The following is a 17,642-nucleotide window of genomic DNA, read 5'->3' as shown; positions in this document are numbered from 1 at the left end:
CTGCTTTCCATTTTTAATCTTGTGTGAAGACATTCTAATTTATCTTATCTTTTTTTTAATTTTTTTTTTTACCCATGCTGCCACAAGAAAAAAAGAAAAGAAAAGAAAGAATAACAATATCCAGACTTATTTCTGAACAACACACGTCAATATTGAGCACATGATCAGTTCTCTCCATTGTCACCTCTGTTTGAGTCAATCCAGAAACACACACACACACACACACACACACACTCGCTCACACACACACACACACACACACACACACAGAGGCCAGGGTAGAGTTGGGTTGGGTGGGGAGACCCGAGTGCTGGAGATAAAATGTCTGATAGCAACGCGTGAATGCACTTCATAAATCTGTCTGTAATGAAGTCTGCATGATGCCATCTCCATTTCTTTTGAAGTTCGCTTCGCTTGGAATGACTCAACAGAACCGTTAGTCAGTTATTTCAAGCTCGTGTGTATGTTTACACAAAAATGATTGTGTATGTCATAACTCTGTATTTCAGTTGTGTGTGTGTGTGTGTGTGTGTGTGTGTGTGTGTGTGTGTGTGTGTGTGTTTGTGTCACACTGTGTGTGTCACACTGTGTGTGTGTGTGTTGTGGGTGTGTGTGTGTGTCACACTGTGTGTGTGTGTGTGTGTGTGTGTGTGTGTGTGTGTGTGTGTGTGTGTGACACTCTGTGTGTGTGTGTGTGTGTGTGTGTGTGTGTACGCATGTGTGCATGTGTGTGTTCATGGTAAACTTCAACAAGTCCATTTTCTCTGAAAATACTTTGTCCGTCAACAAGCTTCAGGATGCTGTTTGAGGGGAGGGAGGAGAGGGGGTACAGCAGGGGATGGGGTGTGGGGGGGTGGGAGAGGGGGTGCAGCAGGGGATGAGGTGTGGGGGGAGGGAGAGGGGGTGCAGCAGGGGATGGGGTGTGGGGGGTGCAGCAGGGGATGGGGTGTGGGGGGTGGGAGAGGGGGTGCAGCAGGGGATGAGGTGTGGGGGGAGGGAGAGGGGGTGCAGCAGGGGATGGGGTGTGGGGGGTGCAGCAGGGGATGGGGTGTGGGGGGGTGGGAGAGGGGGTGCAGCAGGGGATGAGGTGTGGGGGGGAGGGAGAGGGGGTGCAGCAGGGGAGGGGGTGTGGGGGGTGGGAGAGGGGGTGCAGCAGGGGAGGGGGTGTGGGGGGTGGGAGAGGGGGTGCAGCAGGGGATGGGGTGTGGGGGGTGGGAGAGGGGGTGCAGCAGGGGGTGGGGGGTGGGGGGAGGGAGAGGGGGTGCAGCAGGGGATGGGGGGTGGGGGGTGCAGCAGGGGATTGGGGGTGGGGGGTGGGAGAGGGGGTGCAGCAGGGGAGGGGGGTGTGGGGGGTGGGAGAGGGGGTGCAGCAGGGGATGGGGTGTGGGGGGAGGGAGAGGGGGTGCAGCAGGGGATGGGGCGTGGGGGGAGGGAGAGGGGGTGCAGCAGGGGATGGGGTGTGTGGGGCGGGAGGAGGAGGGGGGGGGGGTTAAAATAAAACTGGCAGTGGGGGATGGGGGGTTGGAGGGGGTGTCAGTTCTCAAAAGCTGAAGTTTACACCCTGGATCCTTCCAGCCTAGTCTACACAGACCCAGAGTTTAATCAAGGCCGGGTCAGATTCGACCCTGTGCGTGTAAAAACCACCGGGGTTACCAAGAGCTGCTCTCACAGGCCTGCACTGAACAGCTGATAAGCTGATGCCTTTTCTTCCCCCCCTTTAAGTCAGTGCTGCTGTATTAATGGACTTCAGATGATCTTCCAGTTTGATTGTGAATAAAAGACTGCCCTTTAGGGGCCGCTGAGGAGGGAACTGAGGGTGAAACCACCCAGTTCTTGGCACTGGTAGGGCTGGTCGCAGTCATTATGCTCATGTCTTGAATGGTGCTGGACGCGGCCATTGTGTGTTCTCGTCAGTCAGGTTCTCCCACCGGCCAGTCTCCCTTGCTCAGGTGTGGTCAGATCTTGTTATCTGACCACCGGGGTTGAGGTCACTGCTCTGTCAGGACCTGTATGCATGTCTCCCAAAGTCCACACACACTGCTGACTCTTGATGGTGGTAGGGGTGGAAAGGTGGGGGTGTAGGTCTGTGGTTTTCAGTGATTAACCCTTTCACCGCCAGTCAATTTAGAGTACAAAATTCCCTTGTGGTATACACACAGAAAAGATAGCGGCTAAGAATTGCTGGGGATTCCCCCTGCGATGTATAGAAAACGTGGCCTATCCTACCACCGAACATTAAGAGCAGTAGGTTCATGGATAACAGACCAATGAATGGTCACCTTTCAGTGACATGGGTCCTCTACCACGCCTGTGCATAAATGCGAGCTTGGCGGTGAAAGGGTTAAAGTGGCTCAGTCTTTTAGCACTTCCCTTGCTGCTGATGTCTTGAGAGAACAACATTGCTGGTCAACTGCTCACTACAAGCATAATCTTGTTCGTCATTCTTTGATGTAATAATCAGCTGCTTACCGATTGAGACAGGATGGGTAAATGGAGTCCTGAGAGAATACCAAATTTGTGCAAAAAATCTGATATGAATACTGTTGGTGATTAATTTCATTTTATCATGAAGTGACAAAATTTTTTTTCTGTTTGTAAATGACTGTTGCCTGAAAAAAAGAAAAGAAAAAAAAAAAGCCATGTCTAAAGTCTGTATTCTCATTTTGTAAATCTTTTTTTATTTTTTATAGGCAAACACTCAAACAGGTTCTTGCTGAATACATTAAATTTGCAAAGTATCAGATGCAAAGTATCATATACTTTCATGGAGGTGAAGGAATGCTAACCCTTCATATTTCACCTTAATTGATGTAAACATTTTGCTGAGACCTAGTTGTGTTGTTGATTAACTAAAAAAAAAAAAAAAAAAAAAAAAGAGGAAAATTGCAGTATACTTTGACTCCATTTTGACTGTTAAAGGTCCTGTAACCTTTATAGTTTCATGGCCATCGGGGCAGTGAATTCATATCCACTGTGTCTATGGCTCGTCAAAAGAAGACAGGGCATAATCCTCTACTTCTGCATCAATTCTGACTATATACTGTGTGTAGAGAACAAATCGTTTGAGCAATACCACAACATCATCAATTAATAATATCTTACTTATCAATACCAATATCAACACTACCATCAACAGGAAACAACAATGCACACGGCTTCGATGTTAATAAACAATACTGCACCTGCCTTGTGCGATACAGCCTTTGAATTGTGCCAGGACTCATCAGTAAACATAAGCGCAAACAGCTTCAAAATATATTTTAATCTGCAAAACTCCAAAACAAAGAAACAGCACAACGAGGGGTGCTTCATAAGAATTTGAATGCAGCCATGTGGGCATACTCATGACTATTCCGGATTACTGATGTTCCTTCCTTCAGTTTTCTTGCTTTTTTAACACTATATAGATATATACATATACACACAGATATATATTTTGAATTCGGCTGGAACACTCAGACTCCAAGCCACCTCAGCAAACGGATATTTTTCAGTTTGGCAAAACTTCTGTTCCTGCTGCTGCTTCTTTACAGCTGACACATCTGTGGCACTGTGTCGCTTCCCTGGTCTTTGTTCGTCTTGTTTCTCACAACTGGAATGCGTGGCTGACTTCTCTGTTTCGAGCGGCTTCTTCCTTCCTTGCACTCCATAGCTTAACTCACTCAGTACGGCTAGTCCTCTCTTCTCCTCTACACAGACCCCTCGGATGTCCAGTGGGTGTCTGAATGACCCAACCTTTAGCTTCCGTCATCAGAATTGTGGTATTCTTTGTCAACATTCACCTCTTCAGTATAAGAGTCTTCCGCTTGCAATATTTTGATGATGGTAATTGGGGTGAAATGCTGTTAAAGTCGTCTCTTTCGTCGTTCGTATGGAGAGAGTTAATCCACCAGGCACAGACTCTGTTTGACCAAGATGCAACTTGATTCAGCCACGTTCTCTCTCGTTCAGGCAAACGATTAAGCTGATCGGTCCACTCAATGCTGTTTCAATGTAAACACGCACACAAATAGCTGAGCATCATCATGTGAGACCAACGTTAGTAGTGACTACCCTGGGCTCATGATCGACGGGTCGAGAGCGTCTGGGTAATGTTACAACAGGAAAGCATGTGACCATGATATGTAGTCGAAAATGAACTTGTCAGAAAAATTTCGACACTGGCGTCATGTCGGAACAAACTGCGATCGAGTGTAACAAAATTCAGTGAAATCGTAACAGTTGGCATCTCTGCACCCCTTTCGATGTCCCATGTGTTGCGAGTACAGCAGCAACCAGGACAGGGAAACTGTGGAGGGGTGCTGTGGTTCTTTGTGAGGGGGGTGGGGTGGGTGCTGTGGTGTGGGATTAGGCCCGGTGAGTGGGTGTCCGTTCTTTGTGAGGGGGGTGGGGTGGGTGCTGTGATGTGGGATTAGGCCCAGTGTGTGGGTGTCCGTTCCTTGTGATGGGGGCGGGGGAGCTGTTGTGGAGGATTAGGTCCAACATGTGGCTGTCCGCTCTTTGTGAAGGGGGGGGGTGAGGGGGGGCAGGGGCAGGGGGGGGGAGGTGCGTGGGTGGAGGGAGGGGGTGGTGGGGGTTTAAATGTACTGAATTCATTATCTGTATCACCAAGGCTCCTGTCCAAGGAAATAATGATGATATTTTCAGGGGGACAGAGGGGGAGAGAATGAGGGGGAGAGGGAGAGAGAGAGAGAGAGAGAGAGAGAGAGAGAGAGAGAGAGAGAGAGAGAGAGAGAGAGAGATTGACTGAAGCATCCACTACAGCAACATAAATGATCATGACGATAATGATACTAATGAAAACAGTTTCTCTCTCTCTCTCTCTCTCACAGCCCCTAGACAAGCACATCCTCACAACACTCATCTACTTGCAAAGAGGAAAGTCCAAGTAAAAACACGATGACATAACTCCTGCCTCTCAAATGTTTTTTCCCCCCATCACTACAAGTCAACGAAAAACATGTGAACACAAACATCCTGCTCTGTGAAATTAACACTGCGTGCGCGTGTCAGGTGACGGCCAGTTTGCCTTCACGCTTGATGCTGACCAGACTGTGACCTTTCACAATCGTAGTGCATGGTATCGAACCATCAGTGTGCTGGTGAATGTCTGACAGCTGTCAGCATTTGTTTTTTTTTTGATACTGGACACATTTGTTTACAGTTACACAGTAAAAACCAAAAAGAAAACACATAAAATAAAATAAAGAAAAAGAGAAAAAAAGAAAATGAAAAAGAAACACACACACACAAAATGAAACATACACACACCTACGACAATGTTGAGTTAGGCATGCAGTGAACTTTCAGATTCATTCAACTGATGTTAGATCAGCAGTTGTTTTTTGTTTTGTTTTTGTTTTTCAAGTATTAGTAATCTAGTTCTACAGCAAAGTCATCAACAGTCAGAAACATTCAGTTAACAATTCAAAAAACGAAAAAAAGCTTCTACAGCAAATTCAACAACAGTAAGAAACATTCAGTCAGTTAAAAAAAAAAAAAAAAAAAAAAAAATCAACCGATATGTCATCTTCACTTTTTCCCTCTTTTCTTTTCTTTTTTCTTTTTAATACAAATGTCCAACAGTATTCACTTTTGATCAAATTCTAATCAAACATGAAAACTGATCAACAAATAAATCATAACACCAGCACGGTCTGCTCCAATGATGATCACCCAGAAATGGCTCCACTTAGAATGAAACCAGTCAACCTTCAGTAGGGGCAGACTAAACTCTACGGAACTCTAAAGAGTGTTTAGCCTTATTTTTTTCAACGAGGGAGGCGCAGCATTTGCAGCTAAAGAAACTGACGTCCGTTCTGTCTTTCGGAAAATCCAAGGGCCAGCCATCCCTGGCTGCTGAGGGCAGACGCACTGGGAAGTGGCCCAGTGGTAAAGCACCCTACTAGGACACCAGTGCTCACCGCTTTAAGTCCCGTGTCGGACCAGGTTTTCCACTCCCCTCCCTGCCCCTGCCCTACCCCCACTAGGCCTTGAGTGGTGGCTCGGACAACGTGACAAAGGGAAGTCCTGTGTGCTGCAAGCGCTTAGTGCATGTAACATAACCCAGACCGTCCCTGGCAAAAAAACTTGCAGAAATCCACTTTGATAGTAAAACAAGTTCACTTTGCAGGCAAAACTATATATCAAACATAAAGGGTGGCCCTGCACTCACTGCAGCAATGCACTCTTCCCTGAGGAGGAGCAGCTCCAATTTCACACAGAGAATTCTGCTGTGACAAGAAAGTAACACAACACAATGTTTCAGAGCACCAAGTGCATGCTGTACACGGGACCTTGGTTGATCATCTCGTCCGAAAGACTAGACGCTCAGTTTGATTTTCCAGTCACACTTGGGAGAAAGGGCGAGAGAGGGATTCGAACCCATGCTCTCACGGACTCTCTAAACTGGCAGCCACCTTCCTCCTGAATGTTGGAGAGCAGCTCTCAACCAGTGATCAGGGAACTGAGGAGTCTCAGTCCCCAAAGGATGAGGTCGCCAGTGCTTACTTCACTTTGGCTGCAATGAAGGCCTTCTCCCTTCCTTACCCTGAGACACAGAACCCTCATCCACTGATCCTGGGAAAATTAGTCCACATCTTGAAGAGATTTACTGCTCATGTTCCAGTGAATCTGTCAACCGTCTCTGTCAAACTGTTCACTGTCAGAGTTAGCAGTTGTCAAGATTTTGAGTAGATTTACTGCCTGTGCTCCAGTTTTCAGTTCCAGTGTCAATTTCTCAACGAGGCGTCACTGCATTCGGACAAATCCATACAGAGCTGCACCACATCTGCTGGGCGGATGCCTGACCAGCAGCATAACCCAATGTGCTTAGGCCTTGAGTGCATATATTTGTTTACCTATCAGAGTGGGTTTCTGCTACAGTATCCATAAGTATCTATCCAGTCATCATACAGAATTTTGCCAGAGGACAACACTCTTGTTGCCATGGGATCTTTTTCAGTGCACCAAGTGCGAGCTGCACACGGGACCTCAGTCTGTCGTCTGTCATCTCATCCCAATGACCAGACTCTCAGTTCAAATTTCCGGTAAAACTTGGGAGAAAGGGCAAGAGTGGGATTCAAACCCAGACCCTCAGGGACTCTCTTTGTTGGCAGATGAGCATCTTAACCATTCTGCCACCTTCCTCCCTGTGCTCCAATCAATCTATCAACTGTAACTGTGAACGTCAAGCTCTGCACTGTCAGATCTAGTTTGGTGCTTGAGCCGAGTTACTGCTGGAGTCAATCTATTTATCAATGTCAGTGTCAATGTTTTTTTATTGTCAGAACATGCCTGTCAGTCAGCTAAAAACCAGACGCATCCTCATGCTAAGTTCATCATCATCTATTCTCCCAATCTCAGGTTAAACGTGGGAAAGGAAAAAAAAAAGAAAAAAAAAAAAGAAAAGAAGAAGACATTAACACCTTTAAAATATTAAAAATCTGCAATCACGGTAAGTCTTGCATCAAAACTGGTGTCTGGTGTTTGAACACTGGGAATTAGTGTAAAAGAATTATATTCACTGCAGGTCAAACAGTCTGTCAATAACTATCACACCTGTTTTATGTCCTGGTAAAATTCTAGGCCAAAATCAGAAACAAATTATAACAACAACAACAACGACAGCAACAAGAGAAGTGAAAGTAGTGCTGGCCAAATTCAAGATGAGTATGAACAACAGAAGTTTCCTTACAAGTTACTCAAGCTATTGATTCCATCATCAGTAGACACTTTCTCTTGAAATAATTTTCCTTTACACACTTGGAGAAACATGTAGAAGACCAAAAAAAATTGTGCTCTAATATGTTTGTGTGAAAGAAGAAAAATAAAGTATTTGGGAACAGAAATTGTAAATGAAAACCAGATGAGGCAAAACTCAACTCTACCTCCTTCCTCCTCCACATCTATCCCCCTCCCCCTACACCCCCTCCTCCAACTCTATACCCCCCCTACACCTACACCCCCTCACGCTAACTCTAACCCCCCCTCATCCAACTCTACGCCCCCCTCCTCCCAACTCTACCCACCCCTCTGCCCAACTCAACCCCCCCTTACCCTCCCCCCCAACTCTACCCCCCCCTCCTCCCAACTCTACCCCCCACTCCCCCCAACTCTACCCCCCCTTACCCTCCCCCCAACTCTACCCCCCCCCCCCCACTCCCCCCAACTCTACCCCCCCTTACCCTCCCCCCAAACTCTACCCACCCCTCTCCCCAACTCTACCCCCCACCCTCCCCCCCAACTCTACCCACCCCTTCCCCCAACTCTACCACCCCTCCCCCCCAACTCTCCCTCCCCTCCCCCCAACTCTACCCACCCCTTCCCCCAACTCTACCACCCCCCCCCCCCAACTCTCCCTCCCCTCCCCCCCAACTCTACCCACCCCTTCCCCCAACTCTACCACCCCTCCCCCCAACTCTCCCTCCCCTCCCCCCCAACTCTCCCCCCCCCCTCCCCCCAACTCTACCCACCTCTCTACCCAACTCTACCCACCCCTCCCACCAACTCTACCCACCCCCTCTACCCCCCCTCCCACCAACTCTACCCCCCCCTCCCACCAACTCTACCCACCCCCTCTACCTCCCCTCCCACCAACTCTACCCCCCCCCCCCCCCCGCCCCTCCTACCAACTCTACCTCCCCTCCCACCAACTCTACCCCCCTCCCACCAACTCTACCCACCCCTCTACCCAACTCTTCCTATCCCTCCCCCAACCCTACCCAAACCTCCCCCCAACTCTACCCCCCCCATGCCCCCCCTCCCCAACTCTACCCACCCCTCTCTCCAATTCTACCCACCCCTAACTCTACCCACCCCTCCCCCCAACTCTACCCACCCCTGCCCCCAACTCTACCCCCCCTCCTCCCCCTCTACCCCCCTCCCCTCCCCCCCCCTCCCAACTCTACCCAAGCAGATGTGTGGCTAACATATCAGGCTCAAACCCTCCTGGAAACTTCCCTTTCGAGGCACATGAACTGACAGTGCTACGTCCTCTCTAAAGCATTTACACAAGCAATCTCTACTGTGTGCTTCACGACATCAAAGCTGCAGCAGCAGCCTGTTTCGGTATTAGTCGTCATCCAAAACAATCAGAATTCAGATCAAAGGGTGCTGTCACTGTGAGTGTGATACTTACCAAAAGCGTCATTGCGGCCTAAACCAACAATTCGTATAACATCAGTACAGAAATGAAATACTGCTATGTTTGTCTACTTCATCATTGTCTGTGTCCGAGACCGGCACTGTAACATTGTTGTATCATTCTTGTTGTATCATTCTCTGTGTACACACACACACACACACACACACAGATATATATATATATATATATATATATATATATATATAGAGAGAGAGAGAGAGAGAGAGAGAGAGAGAGAGAGATACATGTATCAGCTACTTCTCAAAGATGGGTGTTTCTCTTGCATCATCCAAGTGAACAAACAAGACCAAAAACATTTCATGGTACATTCATCATGTGCTTTCACCTGTAAGATGGCTAGTCTGCCTTCCCCTTCTCACATACCACCTTTTTAATGGAAAGAAAAATAAGAGAGAGAGAAAAGAGAGGCATACAGACAGACAGACAGGTAGAGAAAGAAAAGGAAGGCACTGTGAGAGAGCATATTCACAATGGGTGCATTGATTTGGGGGGTGGGTTTTTTTTTATGGGGGATGGTTACGATGGACAATATACACAATACACCTGGGTTTTTTTTTTTGTATTTGGGGCGTTGAGGGGGGAGGGGGCGTTGAGGGGTAGGGGGCAAGAATGCCGTAGGATGGACTATAAACAAGCATGCTGTTACAATATTTCAGCCTGACTTTGTCTTGATAATTCGAGAACCCTCACAATTACCCTCCCACCCTACCCCACCCTGAGAGACAGAGACAAGAGCACATGCGCACACACACACACACACACACACACATGCACACACACACACACACGCAAACACACACACACACACAAAACTGCTTCCCCAAAAGGTTAGCGCTACCTGCAAAGTTGTGGAGCGGAAAGTCTGAGTTGTTGGTGGGAGGCTGGTTGAAGCGTCTCATGGCGGGGGCGGTGCTGTGGCTGTGACGGAAAACGACGGGCTCTGACAGTGCGGGCACGCTGGCACGCTGCACAACAACACAGCAGGTCCTGTCATGTGCACAGGGACGTCACTGCAGGATGGCGGATGGAACCGACTCTTTTTTCTTCTTTTTTTTTGTGACCAAGCGCTATGCTTGCTCCAATATTTGCCTCACGCACAAGCTGTATTAGTCGTGTGTGTTCTCACAACGGCTGACACCTCGCTACGTATTGCTGCACTGTCTTCTTCTTTTAGTTCTCTTCTATTCTCTTCTCTTAGGTTTTCTTCTCATCTAATAACTATTGTAAATAAAACAATAGAAAAACCCCATTTGTGACTGGCCTCTATATGTTCCTGGCCTGTGCGTGGGATCTTGTCTATCCTTTCATTCAATCAACCATTTAGGTTAGTTCTTTTGTGCCGTACCCTTGAATAACCACTCGGGACACGGCCACATTTTTTTTTCTTCTTTCCTTCTTTTTAACACTGCAGCTGATGACTGGTTTGCTCTTGTGTTTTACTTTGTTTTCTGTTTGTATTGGTTATGTAAGTTGGTATAATGCTCATTATTTTGTGGTGACAAAATACGATTATGACAGGACTAAATAATTCCTTCTCACCGTGGACTCGCACTCAGCAGTTGAGAGTGATGGGGTGTGTTCTGATCGGGAAAATGACGGGCGCAATAGCTGAGTGGTTAACGCATTGGACTTTCAATCTGAGGGTCCCAGGTTCGAATCTCGGTAATGGCGCATGGTGGGTAAAGGGTGGAGATTTTTCCGATCTCCCAGGTCAACATATGTGCAGATCTGCGTGTGCCTGAACCCCCTTTCATGTGTATATCAATATGCAAGCAGAAGATCAAATACACACATTTAAGATCCTGTTATCCATGTCAGCATTCGGTGGGTTATGGAAACAACATAACCAGCATGCGCATCCCCGAAAACGGAGTATGGCTGTCTACGGGGCGGGGTAAAAATGGTCATACACGTAAAAACCCACTCATGTACACACAAGTGAATGTGGGAGTTGCAGCCCATGAATGAAGAGGAAGAGAGGAGGAAGAGAGAGGGGAAACAATTGTGGCCAGGGTCCAGTGGGCCACTACCCCAAAATTAAGGGAGTCCCCTGCCTAAAAAAGAAAAAAAAAAAAAAAAGGCAATATGAAAATCCGTATGCTACAGAAATACTCCCATCATGTAATTAGCTCCTGTGATGTCTATACTTTTTTTTTTTTTTTTTTCAAAAGAAAATCAAATTCAAATAACTTTTTCAAAAAGCCAACCTTTCAGCAAGAAAAAGAAAAGAAAGAAAAAGAAAGAAAATTCACATAACTTACATTCTATTGGAAGATAATGTGTGTCTATCTGAGTGAGAGAGAGAGAGAGAGAGAGAGAGAGAGAATGAGAGTGTGTGTGTGTGTGTGTGTGTCTGTGTGTGTGTGTTTGTGTCAGCTTTTATGCTCTACTAAGAAATTATTTCTGTGATCCAGCTCAACCATTCTGAAAGCAAATATCAAAATCCAAATTGGCATTATGTTATCAAATGGGGTAAGCATGCATGCCAAAAAATTTATCATTATTTTATTTTCTTGCACAAATTTTTTTTCTCTTTACTTCTTTAATTTCAGATATATCCAATGTAATCTTCTAAATTTCTTAAAAATGTTTGCCACTTGAGTTGTAAAACACTGTATGTCTGGAATTAACTTGATGTTAGTCTAAAACTGATTAAATTAAATAAAAGACCAAAAGTTCAGATACCAGCAGCAAAAAAAAAAAAAAAAAAAAAAAAGAATTTAGTGTAAATCCAAAATCTCTTGTATGAATAAAGATTATTTTCAAACTAAAGAGAAACATCCATGAAAAAACATGAAATCAATATGAAAAAAAAAAAGATAGAAAAAAAGAAGTAAAATCAAATTCTAACATCATCAGTTATGAAGCCACAAACAATGGAAGATACTATTTTTAAGCTGAAGTCTCATACACTGAATGCATTCATATGAATTCATTGTTTGAAAGGATCATTTCAACAGTTGGGCACAAAAGTTTTCTTATTTGTTTTTACTATTCAAATGTTAATCTGGTGCTTAGTGCGTGCTACCAAATGTTTGATATATCTAAAGTGAATGTTGGACAATAACATTCAGTAAAAAAACAACAGACAGGTTCATGCAGAACACAAAAACATTCAGTGGTCAGAGAAGTGGTTCACAATGTCACTTCCTTGCATGCGAAACATCAAATTATATATTGTTTTCTAAAAAAAACAACGCCAGAAACAAGAGTCCACACACATGCACCGACACTGACTAAATCAACAAAACATAAAATGCAACAGAGATAAAACGGATCTTAAATTCATAAATTACTTCTCCCAAATGCTCCAAATATTCATCCAATCCCCTTCAACTATCTTCATTCCAACCAAACCATTCCATAATTCAACTTAATTCCCTTTTTGTTCTTCATATTATAATCATTTTATAATTTCTGATGATTCTGATTACATTTCTTCAGATTCATGAATATGAAAATCATTCAAAACCCAGGGTTTTCCCTTTACAAACAAAAACCCAAACCCCTATCATTCTGTTTCCTAGTGCATGTGTGTGTGTGTGTGTGTGTGTGTGTGTGTGTGTGTGTGTGTGTGTGTGTGTGTGTGTGTGTGTGTGTGTCTGTGCGTGTGTCTGCATGTTTGTGTGTGTAAGTGCGTGTGCCTATGTGTGTGCCTGTGTGTGCGTGCATGCATTCATTCATGTATGAATGCGCGCGTTTGTATGAGTGTGTGTTACATCTACTTCAATAACATTAACAACTGTATCATTTTGTTGGCAAGTACTGCCATACCATATAAAGCAAATAAAAACTCAAGACATTACCCTCGTACATCAGTGGTCGACTCTCAGTTCAGCATGTGAACAGAACTGCTGTCAGCAGCTTACAGTATCAGTATGCAACCTTGGAGGAGACAAAAACAAAATGCAACTTACATACAATAAACAGCATGATACAGACTACACATGCATACAATGAGCCATGCATACAAAATCAACATTATACTATCCACATACATGTATACTACATTACAAAATATAGTACAGGTATTAAAAACTACAAGAAAGGAAAAAAACACAACTGAAAATCATACATATACATAATACAATATAGAATTAGAATCAGTTTCAAAAGCCAAAACCTTGGACCAATGCATACACATGTATACTAATATGGTATATCCTGAATGCGGTTTGCTATATTGATCAGAGTTTAACGGCCAGTTGCCTGACGCCCTTAAATCTACATTTATACCCTTTAGTCTTTGGTAACACTGTTCACAATCACAGACAGTGACACAGTCATAGTGAAAAAAGGACTTGTAATCAAAACAGACTGGGCTGATTTACCACACAAAATAACAAACATAATCATTCTTTTCCATGTAGTGTGTACCTATACAAGATAAATGCCTTACAGGATCCCGTTCAGAAAGAGAAAATTGTAAATTATAAGAGCTTTCCCCTTGCTTGTCAATTCTGAGGATTCAGGGGTAGTAACCCCCACCCCACCTCATTCACCCCAATTCTAGCACAACATCTACAAGAGATACAGTAACATAAAAATGTACACTACTAAATGCACATGTCTATTTGACTATTACACAGAAATTTTGCATAATAAATATACACATGTATGCATATCAATATTCTATATTAATAAACCCATCAGTCACATACAATACATCAAATAAAACATCCTACACTGAGCCACAAGTTCAACACACATGCCTACCTTTTTTATACCCATCAGCTTTAGACGTTGCCTGTGCATGACTGAAAACTGTTATTATTTTTTGTGTTAATTTTTTTTTTTAAACCTTTTCAGTCAATGACACTTTACTGTCCTGCAACCAGTCTGAAAATGGAATCCTACTATCATTTATGATGAAAGTGAATCTGACTTAATATAACATACACGCCAACTAATGTTATACAACTAGATAATAATGACTGCTGATGGAAGACGTGTATGTGTGCCATATCTCTGATGTAATTCCTGGGCTGTGGACTAACATTGTAACAATATCCAAAACAAAAACATCTGCGTGCACACTGTTCAGATATCAGGTGTTTTTTTTGTTGTTTTTTTGTTTGTTTGTTTGGGTTTTGGGTTTTTTTTTTGTGTGTGTGGTTTTTTTTTTGGGGGGGGGGGGGGGGGGGGGGGGGCAAGAGTCTGGGGGTCCTCTTACAAAAATCAAAGGAAAGTAAAACAAAAAATGCTAAAATCTTTTATTCCCCAAACATTCCACTGATTGCCCCAAGCTCTTCTTCTTCAGTGTTGAGGGCCCACAATCAAACTTGATTATTCTGGCAGCTATAACTGTTTGCGATATGAATCTATAGCTGTTATATGCCCCTTAAACTACCGAACTAACCTTTTCATTATAGCTGATTTAACGGTCGCGTGTTACGGGTTACCTTACTTCACTAATAAAAAAAAAAAAAAAAGAGGAAGAATTAAAAAAGTAAATAAATAAATAAATAAACCATTGTTACGCTGGTGCGTCACTTACTCGGGTTACTGTGACTCTTATCAAAGAAAATAACCGCCAGAAAGCGAATTCAGAACCAAGGCACACTTTTATTTACTGTTGCCGTTCGCTAGTCTGCGTCTTGGAGACATACTCCCAATAACAGGCGGAGCACAGACCATCAAACACATCATCATCATGATGTTCCGTCGTCCATTTGTTGGGGGACCGCCATCTTGGAAACCGAGGAAGCGGATGTTTGAGCATGCGCAATGACATGATCAGCGTTGCTCGTGGACTGTTTCAGAGCGGCGCGAATCTTTAAATAAACAATAACAACAGCAACAAACACAAACAACATGAAGAAATCGTTTGGGAACGTATCGTGCCGTATTGAGTGCTTGCAATCGGTGCATAATTATTTCTCTTTCTCTTTTTTGTCGTGATTCATCATTCTCTTCTTGTTTGTAACTGTTACTGTTAACAGGGTTGTTACTCGTACTCTTGCGGATGATGGCCTGGTCTTCAAAACTTCGAAAGATGCTCACGAAAGAACTAAAGCCGCCCAGAAACAACTGAACAATATCGCTCAATGGTGCAAGGACACAGGATCTTCCATCAATCCAGCGAAAGCCCAAACGTTGCTGTGCACCCTCACAACTGACAAAACCGCGAGCAAATCACCACCTGACTGACGTAGGCTACCTGTGTCATTCGACGGAATTCACAGCGAGAAAACCGAATGCCTACACTACCTAGGAATACAGTTCGACAGGATGCTGACCTTCAGAAAACATAAGGAAAATACTGTTCTCAAATGCAAAAAGGGTCTTTCAGTCTTAAAAGCAATGGCAACCAAACTGGCGGGTGTCGACTGAACAACGCCACGGCCTCTTCCTGCTATATCACTCCTTCTCAGTGTGATCGACAACGGATTTGGGCTAACAACACCGTCTCAAAGCAGGCTCCTAAAATTAGAAAGAGTTCAAAATGAAGCTATGAGGCTGATCCTTGGAACAACAAAAGACACTCGCGTACTGTACTACGCCGCCGTGAAACCATGCGACACCTGCTTGACCTTCCTTCAGTGCAGGTCAGAAACAAGTTAGAACTGGTTAAGACCTACTTCAGAGCATTAGAAAAACCTCAAAACCCACTGCATGACGCATTCAAGGAAGCAAAAGGCAGCCCTCTAGGGCGAGGAAGATCATGGATGGGGCAAGCAGAACTGGGACACAATTAATCCAGCTATCAGTAGTATGCCGACTACGTGAGACCTGAAAGAAACAAAAGAATGGGAGGAAAACCCCGAAAACCTCAACCATCTTTTCAACACAGCCATTTCACCCACTCCAGGAAGACGTTGTCGGGAATGGTCAGAGGGCAACACTGATGCAGAAGTGAAGCTACTCATAGAAGAACTAAACTTTGAAAAGAAGAGGACATCATCATATACACGGACTGGATGGCTCAGTCACCAAAGACCAATCCAGCTGGGGATTCACTGCGAAACAAAATAGAAAAAACAATTATGGAAGAGAATAATGCCTACAAAGTCATAATCTCCAGCCTAACGATGGAAGTTGAAATGAATTGTGACACATGCTCTCCAGTGGCTATCATCTATCCATATGCCTGGAAACCAACATGCCATGATTCTAACGGACTCAGTGAACCTCATACAGAAAACTGAAAGTGGAATGGGAAGCCCACAGTAGCATGAGGCAATGCGCAACTTTCAGATTCAAAATCTTACATGGTCATACTGCCCGGGACATGCAGATGTTAAGGGAAATGAGCGAGCTGACAGACTTGCTGCTAACGCAACAACGAGCGGCCTGCATCTAGGTAAATCGGAAATCCTCAGAAAAGTCAAAGAATACCAAAAAGAACAGGTACAAGGCCATCACACCATCGATCGCCTCAAAGAAATAAAGGTAGAGAGAGGGAGCGGCCGTAAGTCTAGCATGAAAGGTAGAGCACGGTGCTTTGCAAATCAAACGAATGTCGCTGGGCATCATTTCCAAACCAACATTGCACAAATTTCTTCAAAACAGGAACAGTCTCTGTGGGCTTTTCCAAATACAACAGACTGAACAACATGCTGACATCAGAGATTTTCCCACCCCTCTTGAGGCCAATCAGTGGCAGCTTCTGTATGTGTGTGTCAGTGTGTGTGTGTGCGCGCGCGCGTGTGTGTGCGTGTGTGCGTGCGCGAGTGTGTATGTGTCAGGAGAGCTCTGTGCGCGTGTGCCGTGTGTGTGTGTATGTGTGTGTGTGTGTGTGTGTGTATGTGTGTGTGTGTGTGTGTGTAGAGGATGAGGTATGTGTGTGTATGCATGTCTGTACTTTTGGAGAAACGGAATATTGGAACGTGCGGGTGTGCAGATATATTTTTGCATGTGTGTGTGTGTGGTGGTGGGGCGGGGGGTTTCTGGGGGGGGAGGGGGGGGGGGAAGAAGGTGGGTTGGGCCGGCCGGGGGGAGGGGGTCATATGGGCGTGTGTGTGTGATTGTATAAGTAAGAGTGCGTGCGTGCGCGCGCGCGCGCGCGCGTGTGTGTGTGTGTGTGTGTCGGGGCTCGTGTACGTTTATGTGTATTTGTTTGTGTTTTAATATCTGTGAAACTGCATGTTTGTTGCATATCTGTGATGCATGTTTGTTTGTTTGTGTGTGTGTGTGTGTGTGTGTGTGTGTGTGTGTGTGTGTGTGTGTGTGTGTGTGTGTGTGTGTTTTACATTTATTTGCTTATTTACTTATCATCATTATTGTCTTCTTATTTTATTTTTATTTATCACTATTATTACTTTTTTTTCGTTTCTTTTTATCTTTTTTTTTTTTCCAAGGCCTGACTAAGCGCGTTGGGTTACGCTGCTGGTCAGGCATCTGCTTGGCAGAAGTGGTGTAGCGTATATGGATTTGTCCAAACGCAGTGACGCCTCCTTGAGCTACTGATACTGATACTCTTCTTGTTTCAACAACACACACACACACACACACACACACACACACACACACACAC

The 17,642-nt window shown here is 44.7% G+C and overlaps 1 protein-coding gene across 2 annotated transcripts in view; it reads right to left on the bottom strand.

Annotated features, from left to right (window-relative positions):
• The window catches only part of LOC143282343 (leucine-rich repeat-containing protein 49-like), a 65,240-nt gene extending 55,125 nt beyond the window's left edge, over positions 1-10,115 (bottom strand). For both annotated transcript variants that reach the window (XM_076587950.1, XM_076587951.1), the window contains exon 1: positions 10,005-10,115. In XM_076587950.1, the coding sequence (XP_076444065.1) occupies positions 10,005-10,065 (61 nt within the window). In that variant the 5' untranslated portion in view covers positions 10,066-10,115. The remainder of the gene's footprint in view (positions 1-10,004) is intronic.
• Between the last annotated feature and the right edge of the window lie 7,527 nt (positions 10,116-17,642).

This window comes from Babylonia areolata, chromosome 5 (genome assembly GCF_041734735.1).
Source record: "Babylonia areolata isolate BAREFJ2019XMU chromosome 5, ASM4173473v1, whole genome shotgun sequence".
NCBI classification, from domain to species: Eukaryota; Metazoa; Mollusca; class Gastropoda; order Neogastropoda; family Buccinidae; genus Babylonia; species Babylonia areolata.
This window is presented reverse-complemented; position numbering and strand designations above follow the sequence as displayed.